The sequence below is a fragment of the Scophthalmus maximus genome, chromosome 3, assembly GCF_022379125.1.
Source record: "Scophthalmus maximus strain ysfricsl-2021 chromosome 3, ASM2237912v1, whole genome shotgun sequence".
Classification (NCBI taxonomy): Eukaryota; Metazoa; Chordata; class Actinopteri; order Pleuronectiformes; family Scophthalmidae; genus Scophthalmus; species Scophthalmus maximus.
Genome location: NC_061517.1, coordinates 6575576 through 6596696, shown reverse-complemented (window position 1 = coordinate 6596696; position 21121 = coordinate 6575576). Strand labels below are relative to the sequence as shown.

General features: G+C 43.2%; 1 protein-coding gene across 2 annotated transcripts in view; it reads left to right on the top strand.

The window, feature by feature from the left end:
• LOC118316380 (nucleolar protein 4-like) overlaps window positions 1–21121 on the top strand; it is a 118765-nt gene that overhangs the window by 23430 nt on the left and 74214 nt on the right. For both annotated transcript variants that reach the window (XM_035644145.2, XM_035644144.2), the window contains exons 3-4: window positions 1680–1791; window positions 7497–7603. In XM_035644145.2, the coding sequence (XP_035500038.2) occupies window positions 1680–1791; window positions 7497–7603 (219 nt within the window). The remainder of the gene's footprint in view (window positions 1–1679; window positions 1792–7496; window positions 7604–21121) is intronic.

The window sequence follows — 21121 nt, the reverse complement described above, 5'->3', positions numbered from 1 at the left end:
AAGTGAATGAACCTGTTGTGCAGGTCCTCTCAGCTGCTGACACTGCCATCTATTGGTTAAATAGAGGAAGTGCAGGTTCTGCAGATTTAGAGGGATGAAGCTTGGACAATGAGCTGAGCAGTCGTGATTCTTATCTTAATTTTTATTCATCTTAGTTAGCAATATATATATATATATATATTTGAATCTCTTAATATTGTTTTGTCTTTTACAAAATTAATTTAGCATAGAAATGGTTTGATCTGTCTAGTCTATCTAGTGTATATACAGTGAAAGCCTGGAGCTGGTTTACTGAGCCACGAAGCTTCAGGTCTTCAGGCCACCAAAGGCCATGAGTGACATTTGCCTTTGCTTAACCCCCTCCTTCCACGCACACACGCACACACGAACACGCACGCACGCACGCAGACACACACACACACACACACACACACACACACACACACACACACACACACACACACACACAGGCTGCATAGCGAAACCCCCATCCACTCATGCTGGCTATCCTCCACCCCTTCCTTTGTGCCTCTCTTCTCCAGAATAAATGTTTGATTAATGCATATGCACATTCAAACACACCCGCAGATGATTATACATTTACATCTGCAGCATCGCAGAGTGCAGGTTTCTCACAATTCGGAAAAAAGGCATCAGTGGCCCCGGCTTCTGGGCCAATTATTTGGTAAAATGTACATGAACATTATGGCTGGAATGATAAAGAAATAAACAGACATTAGAGTCAGTCCATCAGACTAAAGTTCCCCTTGTTTATTGATATTCCTTTACAGAAATCATATAAAACAGATGCAGTTTAAACACACGACACTCACTGTTTCTCTGTTCACTTGTTCTTGGAATTGTAAGAAATGAAATGAGACACATTTACAAAACTTTAACACAACATTGCAAAGTAGAATTGGGACTGAAGTCATCTTATATTGTATTTGAAGGTTTTTAAAAAATTATGAAAATGGATTACTGAAATTTTGAACCCAAACCTAAAATGTCATAGTAAATAATCAGTTCTACAAAGATATTTTTTCCAGTGTCTCTGTGGTGCTGTACATGATGCAAGTTAATAAAACAAAAAAATATGAAACAACAAACAAGATAACAAGATATAAAATTTCAAATCAAAGACGGATAAGATAATATGAAATACAAAACAGACATAGAAATTGAAAACGTGAAACGGCACGAGACAGTGAAAAGGAACTGATGTCATTTAATCATCTGCGTTAACAAGTTATTTAATATACACATGTTTTTATCACCTTATATGAAAGTTTGGCTTTATTTGTTTTGGTGTGACGTCTTTAGTTAAAAAAGGAAATTGGGTGACTCAGCTGTCTGTTTATATATTTATATTTACCTAAAGTATCATCTTATCAATATCAAATCATATTTACACAACACATGAACTGGAAACACTGCTCCTAAAGTCACCTCATCATATACAACAACAACATATATAGTTCTATAGATAGGATTTTAAAAAAATACATAAAATGCAAAATCTTCAACATTATGAGAAGGTAAGTGTCACTCAAATTCCTTATTACACCCACAGCGGAAACCAAAGTAGTGACAGGTGATAGGTAATGATGACGTCTGTCTTCACAGACACCGGCAGACAGCAGTCCATTGAACGCTCTCTCTCTCTCTCCCTCTCTCAGATTGCCGAGACGTACGCCTTCCTGCCCAGAGAGGCGGTGACTCATTTCCTGATGAGCTGTGGAGAGTGTCAGAAGAGGATGCACATCAGCACCACAGGACAAGACTACAAAGGTACAAACATAACAGTGCAGCAAAAGTCCAAGTCGGTGACGCCTCGTCTCAATTTCGGGTTGTTTTGGTTTTTATTTTTCCGGCACAGACGTGTGGAAATGACTGTTAACTACAGTTAATAGTGCACTTAGAGCAGAGAGTACATACTGTATAGTGTACAGTGCTTCGTATGGCCACAAAATGATGCCTTGTGTACTCTTAAGGCCTCAGAAGGTATTAAAAAGCCTTACATTGTTTGTCTCGTCTGCTGTTTTGCTGTTTTTGTTGTTCTCGTTTTGTCGTATGTTACAGAAATAAGCAGAATATTATATGTAACAATTTTTAGCTGTAATTTTTGACTGTTTAACTTGAGGAAATGTTTAAACGTTCGTTCATTTATTCATCAGCCGTGCTACTTAACGTAATGCCGCATGAAATAATTCATTATTGTAATTTGTTAATCCATCCATTCATTTTGCTGCTTATTCAGATCACATTGATTCGACTAATGATATTATCAGGACATTTTGTCATATGATGCTGAGAAGCTATAAAATTATTAATTAATATAATTGTGGTTCTTTTCATCTCCTTTACAAATTTTGGCTGATAATGATGGTAAAAAAACTTTACTTGGTGAAACCCTCCGACTGTAAAGTGAATGGGGGAATAATTCCGCCCCCTTTTGGCCAATCACAAACCATTTACCTTAAATGGGGTGGGTTTGATATGATGATTGACAGACAAGTGCTGCTGATGCACAGAGGCCGTGGTGATAAAAGAACTGGACATATTTTATTTCCTGTCCGGGCATTTGTTGGTTTGTTGCTGTCATACCTGAGAAATGTTGCGTCCTTTGTTGTCATGGTTCATGCTCAGCTTAGCTCTTAATCCAGTGGCACTCTGATTCACCAATGAACAAAATCATGATCCATTAGTGTAAGAAAACAACCAAATCGCAGATGAGAGAAGATTAATGAGAAGTTTCAACACCATAAAAACATTTCTCCATCTCTTTGTTCACTGGAATCAGCTCCAGTTTAATGGAATTCTACTCTGTATGGGGCCTGAGGTGTAAGTCCAGCACTGGCAAAGAAAAATATTCCTGTCTCTGTCACATTTTTCTTTCTCAGTGTCTACATTAAAACATGGAGGTTCAAAAGAATCCGCCCCTTCCTCTGCTTTCAGCTGGTGCTCTTTGTCATCACTCTCTCTTTTTCGCCTCCTTTCTCCACCGTGTCTTTGAATTAGAGTCCCTCTTCCTTTCTTTCATCCTTCCTCTCGCGTGTCTCTCTCTCTCTCTGTCTCATGCCCCCCTCCCCTTAGCAAAATAGTCGGTACATTTGATAATTGTAAAGAAGAGAAAACACAAATTAAAATCAGTCAATTATCAACCGATCAAAAAAGGTTTTAAAATAAAATCCAGTTCGTTCCAGTTATTTTATTTGGACTCATGTCCAGTTGCATTCCCTCAGGAACAGGGAGAGAACATGTGTGAAATACAGAATAAACATGTTCTGATTTTAAAGATAAAATATGCAGAGGTTATTTTCCCCTTGAGATAAAAGGTGTATCCTCAAATCCCCCCTTCCTGCCCTCGGTTGGTCGACTTCCTCCCACCACAGCTTCATGAAGATGCTTTACTTCTCTTGTTTTTCTTTTTCTCTTTTTTTCTCTCTCTTCCATTTCAACAAAGTCACATTGCGGGCGGTGTCCACAGCACAAGGAACAACATCACTCTAAAACTGATTTAACAGGGAATGTGAAGAGGGCATGAGCAGACAGAGTAAAAAACAGTGTCGATAAATATTGGAAGAGCTGCTTCTTACCTGTTTATCACTTTTAAAGGAACACACAGCTGTAAAAGCCAGATCGTATTTAGATCACATCCTGTCAACTGTTGACCCGAATCTTGGGTCTGAATGGAAAAGAAAACGTGTGCATGTAACCGCAGCTACTGTGACGAGATGGCTGCAGTTGGTCTTTTCATTACTGGCTGTGGAGACGCAAACACTCCTTTCCCACCAAATTAGCTCTGGTTCTTGAACTGTTCAAGGAGTCGTTCAGGGTTCTTGGAACCTTGGTGCTGCCCAGTGAACCAACCAGCCTGAGGAACCACTGTAATCTAGAGTGGGTCATTAACGAAAAAGGAGTCCAACAATGCAAAACTATACTAACCAGCAGGAGCAAGATGTCTTTCCAACCCATAGAATAGGACACGCCCTCTGATGTCGTCACTGTTCGCAGACACCTGCCATTTTCAGGATCCAAACCAATTTATATTTGGTCATAATCAGATTCACAACACAGAATGGGACGTTCAGAAAGTTTTTCAGACTAAAAAGGCCAAAACTTACGATGCAACAGTGTCAATGTACAGACGGTGTGATGAGGCCTTCTCCGGTTTCGAGATTTCCTTAGATACTGTACATATGATCTTTTGTAACAACAATGTTTTATTATGGGTAGAAAAGTATAATTTTATTAAAATGTGCAGTGATTCAACAGAAAATATGTGAGGCTGAAAACAAAATGCTGTGATTCGTTTTCCATCTCTTCCCCCGCCCCCTCCTCTGCCAACCCTGCCAGCTCCTAACTACAGAGACCCAGAAGGTCCTGCTCCATGCCCCCCCCCCCCATCCCTCCCCCATTTCTCCTCCGGCTGCCCATATCCCCCCACCCCCCCCCCCCCCCCCCCCCCCGTGCTCATCCCGCTTCCAGCTCCTCTCCTTCTCTTTTCCCTCCTAACATCCCCTTGGCTGCTGCAGGCTTCCTGTCCTGCTCCCTTATCTCTCGTCTTCCCCTCCTCCATCCTCCCTTCCTCTCCTCTGTCGCCTCCTCTAACCATCCCTATACCCTACATTCACCCCCCCCCATTTTCCCCCCGTTTGGCTCATTAACCAGAGGAGTCATTGGAGTGTCCTGTCTCTCTCCTCAATTAGCCTAATTAATGGCTTTTAACAAAGAAAATAGCCCCGGAAACAAGCTCATTTTCCACAGAGTTGGGGGAAAGAGAGAGGGGAGGAATCTGTGGTGTTTGGGGTTTGGGGCAATAATCTGAAATGCACAGAAAAGAGAGAGAGAAAAATGTTGAAGAAGAAGAATATTGAAAGGAAAGTCGCCTCAGAAGAGGACAAAGGAATTGTAGAAGATAAGGGGGTGAGACGGTAAGGGGGTGAGACGGGCGTCCTGAGAGGAAAAATAAAATAATAACAAAGGAAAAGAAAGAGATGCCTGCAAAGTCCCCGATCTTTTTAAAAGTGACAACCTCTACCGTACTGTTTTCATAGAGGTGTCAGGGTTGTTTAAAATTAGAATTTATTATGTACCCATAATCAAATCTTGTCAGAAACCTCAGTCTGCTGATTTTACATGCAAAGATAAAAAGGAAACGCTCTCTTAGTCTTTGGCGAAGAACTTGTGAATTCTTTCTCTCATTGGCAAATTTCAACAGGATTTTTTGAATACTTCATCACAAAGCCTCTTTGCTTGGATAAGCTGGTCAAAAATTATGGAATTATATAATGAAAAATGTAAATATGAAGTTGCCGTAGGTTGGACCAATAGAAATTATTTAATTAGAAGATGTAATAAGCTGAGCAATCACTCACACACACACACACACACACACACACACACACACACACACACACACACGCGCACACAGACACACAGACACACACACAGACACACACCGACAGACTGCTGCCTGTGTCAATTAAACATGGCCCTGGTCCACGCTGATTAATTGCATTTAATAATTCACAGCTGAACTTTAGTGGGAGTCACTTTAGCGTAACGATAAAGGGGGCTGAGGTTGCGCGTGTGTGTGGAGAGGCCGAACCCCCACAGGGTAGGAAGGCAATTAGCTGCTCTTTCTGAGTGTCACCCAGTGACACACACACACACACACTGAGCTAAAGTATCCTGGATGCTGTCATAAGTGTGTGTGTGTGTGTGTGTGCGTGTGCGTGTGCGTGTGCGTGTGTGTGCGTGTGCGTGTGCGTGTGCGTGTGCGTGTGTGTGTGTGTGAACGGGGGAGTTTTCTTTTCATTGATAATCGTCCCTCTTTTCTTTCTTTGTTGTTTTAAACATTTAAAAATATATTTGATCTAAGTCGGTCGAGGTCCTGACCGAGCAGGGGTCCAGAGCCTCAGACTGAAAAACCACTTCACAGTTATCGGTTATCACTCTCTCTCACACACAAGCACACATACACTGTCACTTTCTCGTGTTCTTGTACAAGACTATCAATCACCAATCAATGATGACGCTCCTCTCTATTCTGCTAAGCCGCATTGATCTTGTGCCACGTATTCATGTCCGTCCTGTAGACGCTCCAGACATTAGACACGTCCTTAATGAGGTGAGTGGCTAAATGATAGAACGGAGCGGCGCAGGAGAGACGTGCGGTAGGAGATGTGGAGATTTAGAAGAGTGATCATGCGTTCACATCCTGTCATCGTAGACGAGCCTTGCAGTAGAGTTGAGTGAAAACGACCCATAGTTAATGGCGTCGTACAAACACATCACCTCCTCACTCGGCTCGTCTTCGTCCGTGTCCAGCTCGAGAAGGTCCTCTAGTGTCGACTCCCTGACAAGACACGATGAGAGACGGCATCTACGGCCGCTGAGGGTTTAAGAGAAGCTGTGAGGGAAGGAGGGAGATGCAATTATGAACATTCAGTCCTTGTGTGGAATTTTAGAAGAGTCAGGAAGAGACATTGCAACTCCTGTTGCTCAAAGCTGCTGATTGAGTTTGATGGTGGTTTTAAAGGTGGTTAACTGTTTTTTCCTCATTAAACGGTCGACCAGTATTCCAAGTCCACTCACTGTGTATGTGGTGTGTTGAGCCGAGCTGATATATGTGAGTGCAGCCGATGGGTGAAGGTTCCTGTTTGTGCTGCAGCTGATGCTGGAGGATTGAACTGGAATAGTTCTGTCATCACGGTCATTGTGTACGAAGGCAACCGGACTTGATGAGGTTCTCGAAGGTGCTTCACCTCTCTTCTTAAAGAGGATAGATTGACTGTAAATGAATCAATAATTATTATATTGAGATGAAACTGTTTGCCTGGTGTAATATCAGCCTCCAGAAACTCTGCCTCATTCCCAGTAACGTTGACATTGTAGCCTGACATATTTTTGTCTAGTAACATATTGTACAGCAAATAACTATTATTTTATACCTTTAATTGCAATAAAAAAAATCTTGCACGCTTCAAAGTCTTAGTTAGTGGTGCACAGGATCAAAAACTTTAGACCTTGAAGAAAACAAAGAATCCTGCATGATGTCACTTTGTTGAACGTTTCCGTCCTCAGATCTTCATCTATGGAGTCAGATAAGGGTCAAAATATTTTACTACACTCAGCCTTGTGTGTTTGTGAACAATTCAACTTCACATTTACGATCAAAAACGGCCGAGGTGCATGAAACGGAGTGAATAAGCTTCTTCTGAAACAGCCTCCAGAATTCACACTATTTGATAATTGTAGCGATAACCTCCAGAACTTCCCTCTTTAGAAAGTATCTAACCCTATAACATGGTGTCTGTTGAGATGTTGTTGATAAAGTGATAAACAGCCTGTAGGATTTTCCTCCCAGTCAAGCAAATACCCGCCAGTGTGTTAGTTCATTTTGTCGAAAAAGGACGGATACAGACATCACAAATCCCTGTATAGCCTCTTGTTTTGCTAAGTCTCTCCTCTCCTCCTCTCCTCTCCAGAGAACGACAGGCCGAGCTCTCTGGTGTCGGAGGTGATAGACTACAACATGCCGCTCACCACCACTTACATGAAGCAGATGAGGCTGCAGTGCATGAGCTACAACAAGGTACGTGAAGCGACTGCAGCAGAGACGCGCTATCTGATCTGAGCCTCGGTGTGAGGCTGCGATCCTGTGTGTGTGTGTGTGTGTGTGTGTGTGTGTGTGTGTGTGTGTGTGTGTGTGTGTGTGTGTGTGTGTGTGTGTGTGTGTGTGTGTGTGTGTGTGTGTGTGTGTGTGTTTCTCTCCGCACCCTGAGACCATGACAGTTTCCCCGAGAGTGGATCATAAAGTAAATCTTTAAACCAGCGGGCTCTTTTGTCCACTGGAGAATTGTTTGTGACAGGTGTGTAGGAGGAAACCGGGAGGTCTGCTAATGCCTTGGTAGGAAGAAAACTCCCACACAGTGTGTCGCACTTGCAATTAAGACACACCGTAATGAGCAGAAACATCAGTGTTTGAGCATGATGCTCGTGGAGGTCGATGGGCCAAAACCATTTGTTCTTATTAAGTATGAGACAGTGTTTTTCTTCCTGTGTCTGCACAGAGTGTATAAATAACTCCAAACTAATTTCAGCTAGCTTGTGGACTCACACTCGGTACATCCACCAAGCAGGTTCTGAGATTTGGTTTGGTTTGTCTGAACCGAACTACTGACTGAATGAACGGGCGGATCCAGGAAATGTTTTTATCACTTTCTTTTACATGACGAGATAGGGCGTTAGCCTGAGTTGAGGTATGCGTGTGTCATTCTAGTTTTATAAAGATTCATGAATTAGACCACTAAATGTTGGAAAATAATGAAAATGCCCAGTGCAAGTGCCCGAGCTGATGCTTTCATGTAACTTGTGTTGCCTTAACAACAGATAATAAAAACTCAAACCTTCAATTTACCATGGTGAAAAACTGAGAAGAACATATTTCATATCAGTGTGTAAAACTGTTTTTTGAGCTTTGTACACACAAAAACAAGACAGTTGAAGATGTTGATGGACTCTTCTGACCATTTTATAGACCAAGCGAGAAAATGATCCATAGAATAATCAATATATAAGATAATTAGTTTGTTGTCCGAACAACCCCAGACTCCTGTGGGTCTGTAAGTGTGAAGGATTTTCTGATCAGTGTTTCATCTGGAGGGAAAAAAAACTTTAAGTGGTGAGAATCCGCTTCTCATCCTTCTACTTTTCCTTCTTCTGTGGATTCGCACTGTGCAGACTTGGTTAGATGCTGTCGCGTGTGTGGGGGTTGGTGATTGGTGTATTCCATATTGTTCCCACAACACCACTGTACCACCTTGACTATCAGTACCACACACTCGCTGTCACTCATACTCCCAGTGTGTGTGTGTATCTTGGACAGACAGACAGGCAGACAGGCAGATACAGTATATTGACATTCCAGTGCAAATTGGCACTTCAGTGGCTCCCTCTCTCTCTCCTCAGCTAATTAACTTGACGCTGTGAGGCCTGGCTTAATTGGAAAGAGCTCAACCCTCTGTTCCCCCACCCGTTATCTACGCGCACACACACACACACACACAAATACACACACACACACACACACACACACACACACACACACACACACAAAACGGTATATAACACACGTACAGCTCAATACTTGCCTTCCCACACCTCCCTCACTTCCCTATTTCCCTCTCTCTGGAATCCCCCCCCCCCCCCTCCCACACACACGCACACCCTTAAGCAGACAGAGTCACACTCACACCTGCAACAACCGTTGTGACTCCAGTTATTCTCCAACAGTTGTACAGTCTGTTTGGTGACACGTGTCAAAGCTGCTCTAATTAGCTCACACTGACATTTTGACATTGTTCTCATTATCGTCCTCATGTCAGAGCCCAGTAACGTACAAAACAAACCTATTTTTCCTTTGCATGTTTTCCTCGCCGAGTTGGTCACTGTAACAGTTCACATTACAAAGAGAAGTCTTAATAACTTTGTAAAATCAAACTGCAATATTTTCAGAAACAGGTCAATAAAATTCCATTTGATGTGATAAAAGTCATATGGAACTTGTTGGTTGTCTGTTAATGGCATGGTTGGCAGTTTGATACCCGTCTGTATATTGAAGAGTCCTTGAGCAAGACACTGAGCCACAGCTTGTAACACTGTTTGGGCCATGATCGCTCCCCTGCCGTCAGTGTATTAGCGGATTATTGAGGTGTTTCATTTAAGTGCGTTAGGGTGGAAAAGCAGGACATTTCAATTCACAACACTCAAGACACAAGAAAACAATATTTGACACAAAAGACGGAACTTTTAACAAGCGAATACAGTGTGAAGAAGGGAAGATTCAGTGTGTGTGTGTGTTGCGCTGCAAAAAAATTATAATGTTCAACCCAGAGCAGCAAAGGTACAGACAAGAATAGAGGTGCAATGACTCACTCACCTTTAGAAATAAGGTTCACTGTGTGTGTGTGTGTGTGTGTGTGTGTGTGTGTGTGTGTGTGTGTGTGTGTGTGTGTGTGTGTGTGTGTGTGTGTGTGTGTGTGTGTGTGTGTGTGTGTGTGTGTGTGAGTGTGTGTGTGAGTGAATGTGTGTGTGTTGTGTTGTGTTAGGGGAGGTAGACTGTGCAGGATAGTTGAACAGCATTCTACAGAAGAAGGTCGGAGGCTTTTCTCTGGGATATTGTTATAAAGGGAGCGAGAGTGTGTGTGACAGAGGATAACAGAACATGGGAGAGAAAGAGAGCGAGAGAGAGAATAATTTGTACATTTACTTTGTACATTCACTTAAGAGGGAAAAAGAGGAGAAAGTATGGAGAAAAGAAGCAAAGGAAGAGAGAGGAAGGAGAAGAAGAGAGGAGGATGTCCTGCATGTGTGAATCCTACACCGGCCCCATTAGCACTCATCCCAAGCCTCCGTTCATCTGCCCATCCCATTATCTTCCCCTCCATCCGCCCCCCGTCCCAATTCAATAAGAGGAGGAAATTACCCAGGATGCTTCCTGGCAGAAGGGGATGGGGGTGGGGAGGTGTTTAAGGGGGTGGGGGGTGCTGCAGACAATGTGGAATTGGGTGAGGAGTGAGGAGAAGAGAGGGGGAGGAGGAGGATGGAGAAATGGCAGGGCGGTGGCTCTGTGTGGCCGAGGGAAGGAGGAAGATGAGGAGGAGGAGTGAAGGGGGAGCACGGGAGTGTGTGGATGTGCTCGCCCAGGGTGAAAACAAAAATGAGAAAATTTGTAGGTGATGCAAAAGGGGGGGAGGAGGTGGATGAATGGGAGGAGGGGGTTGGGGAGAGAATCAGAGAAGGAATTAAAAAAGGAGAATGAGGTGGTTCATTATCGTTTATGGGGCCCCCCCCCCCCCCCCCCCCGCCCATTATTTCAGCTTCCTCCAGAGGAAAGACATTTCATTATTTTTGGGAGGATGGGTGTGTGTGTGTGTGTGTGTGTGTGTGTGTGTGTGTGTGTGTGTGTGTGTGTGTGTGTGTGTGTGTGTGTGTGTGTGTGTGTGTGTGTGTGTGTGTGTGTGTGTGTGTGTGTGTGTGTGTGTGTGTGTGTGTGTGTGTGTGTGTGTGTGTGTGAAGAGGGGAGATGGGTTGGGGGTTTCTCTATTATAATAACTAAAAGACTGTTGAGTAGACAGAAGGGGGAAAAAAAACATACATTTGGTATTAAAGGTCGGAAAAGCCTTGAAAAGTGAGCGAGACCTTTTGTCCCCAGTTTGTTGGTTGAAAAACGAAATTACTGGAAAAGCTTTTTTTTTTCCTCTTGTAAATCTAAATATGAAGAAAACATCAGCCTTGTCCCAGAACTCCCCACACATGTAGTTATTTTTCCCATCTTCTCCGCAATCCCCAGGTTCAGTGTGATTTCATACGGTCTGTAAACATGTGATGTTCTATGCAAAGCATCTAAACTTCATAAACCCATCAGACGTCAGTGAGATCGTTTCGTCCTCAGTCCAGATGCCAGGAGGATGGTGGGGGCGTTCTATAGAAATCTACTGGAAGGGGAAATAATGGAAATGACCTCAATGACCCGAGCGCCAACAAATTGACATTGGCTGACAGCTGCCGTTAGCAACACGTGAACCGTGGTATAGACTTCAAATGCACCACATCAATTCAACACAATGCAATGATTAAAAAAAAAACGAGCTGGAGGACAGAAAAAACGTCCAGAGGACAAAAAGCGAATGGAGCAGACTGTTGGGCCTTGGCGGATGTATTTGCTTCACTGAGTGACTAGTCTAGGCAGTTAAATGTTCTGCCACTGTTGTGTCCACTGACGTGTGCAGGGCTGTCCCCATGAGTTGAACCCGATTTCGCTGTTCAAGATCCTCGAACCAATCCCTGGGGATTTTCTGAAAATGTCCCAGAAAAATGCTGTAATTGAATGGGTTCTGTCTTGGCCCGTGTCCCATCTCTCCACCAAGTTTTGTGGAAATCCACTCGAGGGGTTTTGAGTAATCCTGCCGACAAAGAAACAAACAACAAAACAAACCTACCGAGGTGTACTGTCTTCCCAGCCTCACCGCTTTAAACTTGTTAACAAGATTTGACTGTGCGATCGCATAAACAAATTCAAAAAACAAGAACACAAACATCTGGTGCACAGGTTGTAGCTGATGGAAAGAGCACAAATAAAGTGCTGGCCGGTCTCTTCCTCCTGACCTGACGCCCTCAGTGTGGATTTTTCAGCAGGGGCATGACCTTTATCACATCCTATCCTCTCACCATCTGCCTGGATGCTCTCCAGTGTGTATACCATCCAATAAAGAAGTAAAAACGCTGCCATGGAAACAGCACTGCAAGAAAAAAAAATACAAATCCCCCCCATTATAGGTCTATAAGAACACAACATGTAGTGTGTAAAAGAGAGGACGTCACAGTTTCCCCATGAGATGAAAACTGTGCTGAAACCGACACACACGTAACGGTACAGAGGGACGGACGGTCCCCTGAACGTAGGACATAAACACTGAAAACAGCACTAGTGACATCACTTTAAAGAGGAGGCAAAAAAATCTCCCTTGAAACCAACACTTAAAGTACAGACGACTCCGTCCAAACTGTCGATGAATTGACAACGCTAAAAGTCTCTGTTAAGCTGTTGCGGCTGCATTTTGTGTCTGAAATGTGAATTTTCTTATTATTATACGGTGATGTGACATTACTCCACAGTATCTTAATTAATGGGCAAATAAATGGGCTTAAAACACTCATTTTAGATTATGTAGAGAAGGTCGGGCGACCATATACCCCTTAAACCTTGTACTAACCCAACAGAAAGTTGAAACCAGTTTTATTTCATTTATTTTAAGACAGCGTTCAATCTCCTCTCGGGGGCCCAGCATCCCATTCGGGGTTTCTTAGGCACAGGGTGTGATAAGCATCCTTATCAACACACTCTGCCACTGCAATTCCCTGAGCACTTAGAGCTGCTGTGCATGGGCATGCATGGCAAATTACACCGCAGTTTCACCCTCTGCCTTTAGGTGGCAGGTTTGTCACGTAAATGTTTGAGAGGGCACACGCAGGTTTTTCTCTGGTCCTCTGTCACACACACACACACACACACACAAACACACACTCACAGCAGTGGCTTCATGAGTATGTAAAGAGGTTGCTGTGTATTTAAATATTTGTCTATGGGTGATCTGGTGTAAAGGTTAGTGTGCGAAAGAAGGAAACCTGAGCTGAATGAAACATTGTGTCTGTTCGTCCAAAAATAAACCGAAACAGCATCTTCAGCACCGTCTCTCTTTTTCTGATTTAATATTTTTTCATGTAATTACCACTTAATTTTTTTTCATTATCTTTACAAATAATTAATTATCTTACCTAAAACATATATAAAAAGACACTAATGGGGAAATGTTTGCAAAAAGAGTTTCTCCACACGACATTTGTCATCTGACTCATCCTCTCTGTTGTTCTTTTTTTAGAACGAGTCAGATTGAATGAGAAGAGACGATAAACTTCCAGTTTATTAGGTTCACTTGGAAGAAATAAATTCTACCTTCAGGATGTAGTTTGTGGTGTGGATGAACTGAATTGCATTACACAGTGGCTCTGTTTTTTCTGCCCTGCCAACATTGATATAAACAAATGAAAACACGTCAGAATAAAACAGCATCACAAACTACAGCCTCCAAAATGATCCTGAAGTGGAATCAACAGTTTCAACTGAAACTGAAATTCATATAACTGTCATGAAGGTTGGATTTATTGCAGGTATTAGACTGCATTTGATTATAGATAGGTGTAAAGAGGGACGACCAAAAGTGAAGCAGAATCATCGTGAGCGCCCTCTGGTGGCTGGCTGCAGTATTAGTCCAAAACCCCGCCCCCTCCATGTTAGCTGATGGGATAAGGACCGAACTTAAAAAAAAAAAAAAATCAAAGCACACTTTAAGTAAATGCTTTCAAAGATGGTTTTCTGTCATTTGAGGTATTTCATATCACAATGATGTGTGTTCGAGTGTTCATGTTTCTGATAAGTTTGTGTTTTAATTAGTTATTAGATGCGATAAAAACGTCCTCGTTGACAGCAGACACTGAGCCCCAATTGGTCGAGTGCGTGTATTGGCGGGACCTTGATTTCGCGCAAGATGGCGACTTCGGTATTCAATAAATGAGCTTCTTTCACCCCAACACAGTTTGCTACTTAAACATTTGTGATAAACTTTGTGTGTGTGTGTGTGTGTGTGTGTGTGTGTGTGTGTGTGAGAGAGCGAGCGAGCGAGCGAGCGAGCCATAGAAGTTATTATTCATTATTTTTATTTTCTGGTGTTTGGATTGGAATGATCCCGCTGTGGCTGCACCTGCATGTCCATTGTTTTAAATGGCTGTAGTCAGTTTGTACAGTATATTACAGCAGGGACTACCCCCCCCCTCCTCTCTGATGTAAGCAGCCGTGGCCCCGCCCCCCCGGTTTGCCACAGAGTCTTGAGGCTCCTGCTGTGCGCGCTTCACTCCCTCCCAACGTACAGCGGGATGTATTGTATGTCCGTTTCATATAAACACTAAAGGGGTGAGGTGTGGGGGGGGGGAGACGGAACCTGCAGGCGGATGCATGAACTGTTTAACCGGACGGCGACAAGTAGAGCAGAGGAGCGAGGGAGCGCGGGTGGCGGTCGACGTTCATGCTCGAGATCCCACAGAAGTGGAGGTAAGAAGGCGTTTTTTTTTTTTTCTTCTGCATGTGCGCGTGTTTCATCCATCGCTCCGGAGGGTCCTGCCTCCGGACTGACGGGCGGAGGCAAGCGGGCCGCCTCTCCTCCGCTCGGGTCACGTATCGATACGGAACAACAACAACCCCACAGCAGCAGCAGCAGCGAACAGCCTCACACACTTTGCATTAGTCACCAGGCGCAGCTTCAGTAAGTTGTGTTGTTGTTGTTGTTGTTGACGTTGACTCTGGACCACACCGAACCTGCTGCTCATTGTGCGGTTCAGTGTCATGATGACGACGACGATGATGATGATGATCTTCGTCATCATGTCATTCTCATTCATGCCCGTGCGGCTGGAGGAATGCCCGGCACAGTGTGGGCCAGTGTGTGTGCTGCTCCTGACAGACGCACATTGTTCTGTGGCTGCATGTGCGCGCATGGTGGACGGCACAGCGTGGTGTGTGTGTGTGTGTGTGTGTTGGGGGGGGGGGGATGATGCGTAATGACCATGCACCCGCGCACAATGAGGAACAATCGGTGGCGCGTGCCAGGCATCGAAACAGTGGCCTCACATGTGAATGGACCATTATGACGTGTGTGGTGGAGGGGAGTAGGACGAAACAAGGGGAAAGACCCAAACATCACTGAACTGTCTGTCTGTCTCTGTAGCTGCTTTCCTACAAAGATGCTTTAAAAATAATTACTTTGCCATAAATGTTAGTTGCGCGTGAACCCAACTAACTGCAGGACCAGTCCACCGAAAGGCGGCAGGGAAAAAAAGAGGAGAAAATCCATGAGAAAACACAATTTCTATACCAGTCGTGTGTGTGTGTGTGTGTGTGTGTGTGTGTGTGTGTGTGTGTGTGTGTGTGTGTGTGTGTGTGTGTGTGTGTGTGTGTGTGACGGCACTGTGACATATTACAATAAGATAATCGTTCATCACTCCCACTAAACGGACATTTGTTGTGTTGCAGCAGCAGAGAGATCGTAAAAATAGAAACATCAATAAAAATAATGAATAAATAAAGGTACAATACACACACAATAAAATTTGAATTATAGAATGAATGACGATTGTTTTTCTCAAAGCTATCAGAGTTATTCTGTGAGCCACCCTCCACAGCCTTGATTAGAATCTAGTGCCTTGCTCAAGGGCTCTTCGACAGGGCCGATGGGTCTCCCCTCAGCGAGGTTTTAGCTGAGTCCCTCCAGCTCGGATATACTGCTGCACGCAGCATCACCAGGGAAACTGGGAATTCTTTATAACTCGCGATTTTACAGGTGGAAAGTTAGTGATGGTCTTTTCAGTTTAACGCGAAGAGAAGAACCGATCATAAAACAGGCAACTGCGCCGCCGCAGAGGATGAAGCAGCTTCGGCAGGTCTGAAGTGAGATTTTTTAGATTTAATCACCCACTTTCTTGTCAAGCATCCGTTCTCCTCTACTGTTGCCTTCACCAGTTGACACAGTATAGAGTGTGTGCTATTGTTTGGGTCCAAACTGACACTTCAGAAGGTCAATGCTGAGATTGCACTTCATGATAACGTCATGTGTTTGTCATTGACTGGGGGAACAGTGTGGATTATTTTCTCTCTGCATCCCATTCAAGCGGAATTGTTGCCAAACAGAAGCCTTTGCTTTTCACTTTGACACCAATCGCTCCGCCCCCTTTGGTCAATTCTCTTCCCGCCACGAAATTAGACTCTGATGCCCAGCACACACTGTAAGTTCATAATTGTCTCATCTGACTTAGTAATCACAACTAGTATTTTGGCATTTTTACCGCTACAGCTGATACGCGAAAATGAACCGGAAGTGTTATATACGTGTTTTAAAAAAATAATTAGACGAGGGGGCTGGTTGGCAAGTTGTGGTTGGTTGGATGAAAACGAGACATTTAAGGATGTGTCAGAATTTATGTCAAATTTTCTCACTGTTTATTACAGTGGCTAAACAATTAATCAAGGAGATAATTGGCTCATTAAAATTGTTGCTGCCCCATTATATTTTTACTGTCCCACAGGGTGTGAAGCTTGAACAGGCCTCACACTGATTAAAATAAAACAGACTTTCACAGGCTTTGCTGTAAGGGGTTAAGTTCCTTACACATTCTCGACAGTGCTCTTCCCCACCCTCAGCCTTCTGCCAGGGGAGAGTAGGACGGGACAGAGCCTCTCTTGGGATAAATCCTTGTGCGCGGGCCTGCTTAGCTCCTCTCCGCTGTGCTCCAAAATAACTCCAGTTTTCGCCTGACCTGGCCGTGTGCTCAGCAGGAGGGCAGGGGAGGAAGGATAGCCTGTCTGCTAATCCCCTCTTCCCCGTCATCCTCTTCCTCCCCCTCCGCATGGGTTGGGTTCCTCTATTTCTGGAGTCTCAGGCTACGTTCACACTAAAAGGTTTAGGCTTTTAAAATGTATAACTTCTGCTACGTTCATGCTTGGGGTCCGTCGCTGTCCATAGTTTAGTTTGGGGGTTGCTTTTGTAAACGATGACAAAGACACACATGTTCACTTCCTGATTGGGTCTTTTCAGTCATGAGTCGATCTATCAGCAGTGAATGCAACATGGATAATGAATAACACGGGTAGCAACAGTTTCACCTCATTGTTGATCCAAGAAAAGCAATCTTGGTCTTACTTTTTTTTGCCATTGCCGTTTTCTTAATCGTAGTATTTTCTGCAACTGAGCAACCTGCTGCTGCAGAGTAGACAATCTGCTTCCTGTTTCCACCGGCACGCGCATGAGGTGGAGCTAGAATGGACAGAGATCGTTTTCAGTCTATGTCCACAACTTTGCACTGTTAGATACGATTTGACCTATAGTCATATCGTGTCTTTGTCGGTTTGTGAATTCTCTTTGTGTGAACATCATCCCTGCCTTTAGTGTCAGTGTGTTTGTCAGAGGTCATGAGGGTCAGACACCTACACTGACCTACACCTTCCCTTTAGTCCAGGGCTGAAATTTCATTATTTAACATTACGGCCTCTTGGAAGATCTCCATCAGTCTCTGAAAGTCAGTGTTATCTCTTTGTTTTTCTTGTTTTGTCAAACCAATGAACCAAAAAAGATTTTTAAAAAAAACAACAATTTATAATGTTATTATATGAAATAGAGACTAACGGCAAATTCTCACCTTGGAGAAGCTGAAACATTTAAATCATTTTCATCATTCATCATTTAATCTAAAAAGAATGTGCAAATAAAATTCTAAAAGTCACAATTTCTCAGAGCCCAAAGGAGACATCTTCAAACTCTGTTTTTTCAAACCAACAATCACAGTTATATCCAACCTCAAAATTGATGGTGATTATTGTTGCAGCTCTAGTTTGGTTTGAAGTTCCATGCTATAGTAACATTTGATGTCAGATTCTAGTAGAAGTTACTGTAGGGAATAATAATGTCAGGTTAGTTTGTCTTCAGTCATGTCATTTATCCAATTTTCCCATTTTAGACAACGTAAGGACTTGACACATCGACCTTTACGTGGTTGTTCCTGAAGGAAAATCATTCTTCATATATCCAGGAAATATTCTTCACACTTTTTTTCTGACCTTACTGAATTTGCCCTTTGGATTTTTTTTTTTCCATTTCATTTAATTTTTTGCCAGCCCTACAGCTGTGAGACTGAGTGAGTCGCACCCTTGAGTGTTGGATTTTTCTCATTGGCTGTTGCTCTTCCAAAAAATGACTTGAATCAAACTGTTACTATTATGTCATTAGGGAGTGAGGCCTGTTTCTGTTGGCCGAGTAAAGGTATTTCCCCTTTTTTCTTTCTGTAAGACATCTGTTCTTCTTAGAAGATCTATAGATGTTTTATTCCAAGTTACATGCAATCCACATGTCGCCTGTCTTGCTGAACCAATCTCCTTCTAACAATAACCCTTCATATGCCTTTGCGCTGAGTGTATGGCTGCATTTTTTTAACCACGTGACATTTTTTGGGTGTGATATCTGTCGTAAATCCGACCTGCCGACATTTCCACGCGATACGCCGTCAAGAGAAATGTAAAGCGAATGAAGCCGCGATGCTCACGAGTGCAATCCGTCGACTCGCCAGGAACATGAAAGTGTAGAAAGAATTAATCTTTGGCGAATCTATTGGCAGGTTGTTCATGACTGATACTGACGCCTCAGCGGACACTGTGGAATAAATGAGCAGTTCTGTCTGAGAGTACAGGGAGACGGTCGACTCAAATACACACATCCTGTTCCATCACTTCTTTTGTGGTCTCACACAGAATTTTTTATTTTTTTTTTAACTTTAACTTCATATTGTTAGAAAATACTGATGCCCTGTGGCACTTTTAACAGCCACTACCACTAGTTACCATCTGTTAGAGACAAAACAAAGACGAGAACGTCGCTCAGTAGAGCGCATACCTCCGCCAAAGCCCAACAGTCTCCTTAAATTCAATCAAGCTGCACCAAATAGTGCACACTCATAGATACCAGTCCCCTAATGCCTGTTTTTCCCCCATTAAGATCCATGAATCATTCCCTTGAAAATCTGTGAAAATGTCAGAAAACAAAGTTATAGAATGTGAAAAAGATTTGTCTTCCTTTGTCCAGATCTGCACCAACATTCAATGGGCTCTCTCTTTGAGTCCCTTTCTCCCATCAGATCTTTTATGAAAAATTGCACATCATTATGAAACTATGGCGGGCCGCCACATGTCTAAGTTATTAATGGGAAATGTGACGTGTACGGCGTGTGCAGGGTGTGGATCGCCCCTCTGATGCTTTTTTCTTTATCAGGTGAATAAATTCAATAAACAATAAAACATTTTTTTCCTCTCGTATTATCCAGAACGGTGCAGCCCCCCTTTGCACATACGAACCAGTCATTATTGGCCTGTGTTTGATAGGTCGTTATAGGAGCTCTGTGCTGTGGAATTCTCAGTCAGCGTCCGTCTGCCTCTGCCTGGTGGGTGGTTCGCTCGTGCTCCGCGCTTGATGAGCTCAGCCGCAGCCTGTTATGTGCAAACACCGTGTTTGATTAGCGTCGCCCGAGGCAGAGAGTAGTTCCCTGGCCTTCACAGTGGAACCATAAAACAAGGAGAGGTCAAGCTAAACATTTGTGAATGTAAACATGCACGCGGCATGCAGAACCTTATGATATGGCACATCAACAAAGAGAGAGAGTTCTCTGCATGTTGCGGTTTGATCATTCACACAACGCGCTTTAAATCATTGCAATTAAGTGGGAAAAAAGACTTCACCGTCACTGAAATTCTGAATATTTCTACAGCTTTCTTGACATTTGCTTGTAATTCCTCCCACATCAGCGTCACACCCAGGTCACCTGCAGGCACGGTTCAGAGTCTGATGTCGTGCGGATGAAACGTAAAGGATCAAAAGACTGTTGCTTCAGTTGTTACTATGTTTATCTGGTATTTTTATATATTCCCCTCAGTTAAACGTCTTTTCAAAGGTCAAAAAGGGTTTTCTTTACTTCTCCTGCACAGTTTGAATTCCTCTCTTCCTCTCTAGGTTTTATCATATTTGTTTTGGAGAAGCTCAGGAAGAGGTTGACAGGGGTGAGGTTTCTCTAAACAGCAACTCTTAAAAGATAAAACCACTCATAGTTCAGTCAGGGGAGAATATCTATATTAGAATATTACTTGATTTGGAAGCTGCACTGCTTAGAATCATACCCATGTAGGTTACTTGTGATTGTTAACTCAACAAAGTGTGTTGTGGTAGTTGAAGCTTCAAAACACCTAAGAACCAATCTGGTTTCTGTAACATTAAAAACTCACGAGTGAATATACAAGAATCTAATTTATAGTAAGAAGAAAAAAGTGTTGAAGCTAATCTGCTTCATTAGGTGTGGTTTGATCCATAGGCTATATATAAAGATGGACGACATGACAGCTCCCAAAAGTGAAGCCGAATCATCTTGATCACCCCCCCGATGGTCCCCTGCGGTATAGGTCATAAACCCTGCCCCTTCCATGTTAGTGTGTGGGACATTGACCAAATCGAAGCATACTTCAAAAATATTTTTTTTCCTATTGAATTAAAACAGGATGAAACGTCATGATTGACAGCTGAGACTGTCTCGCGATGGGTGAGGCGCGTGTATCGAAGTGCAAGATGGCGGCAACTGTATCATTCCTTTACAAAAGGCGGCAGTGGAGATGCGTCCTTATCTATTGTTTGATCATTTAATTGACAATAATCCAGAGACATCCAACAAACGGACGTACAGTTGTCATCAAATTCAAAAGGTTTTAAAGTCTGATTGGTCCACTGAAGTTCGTGACATTAAGTGTTTCCAACTAGGACCTGGACATTTCAACCAGTTAGAGGAACAAAGAGCTGAACACAGGCAGAAAACAAATAAGTGCAGTAATCGTGTAGTAATGTGTTTGTCTCCATCGTTCATCATAGGACGTTATGAGTGAGAAAATTGGTTTTTCGGCGGGCCTTTAAAACTG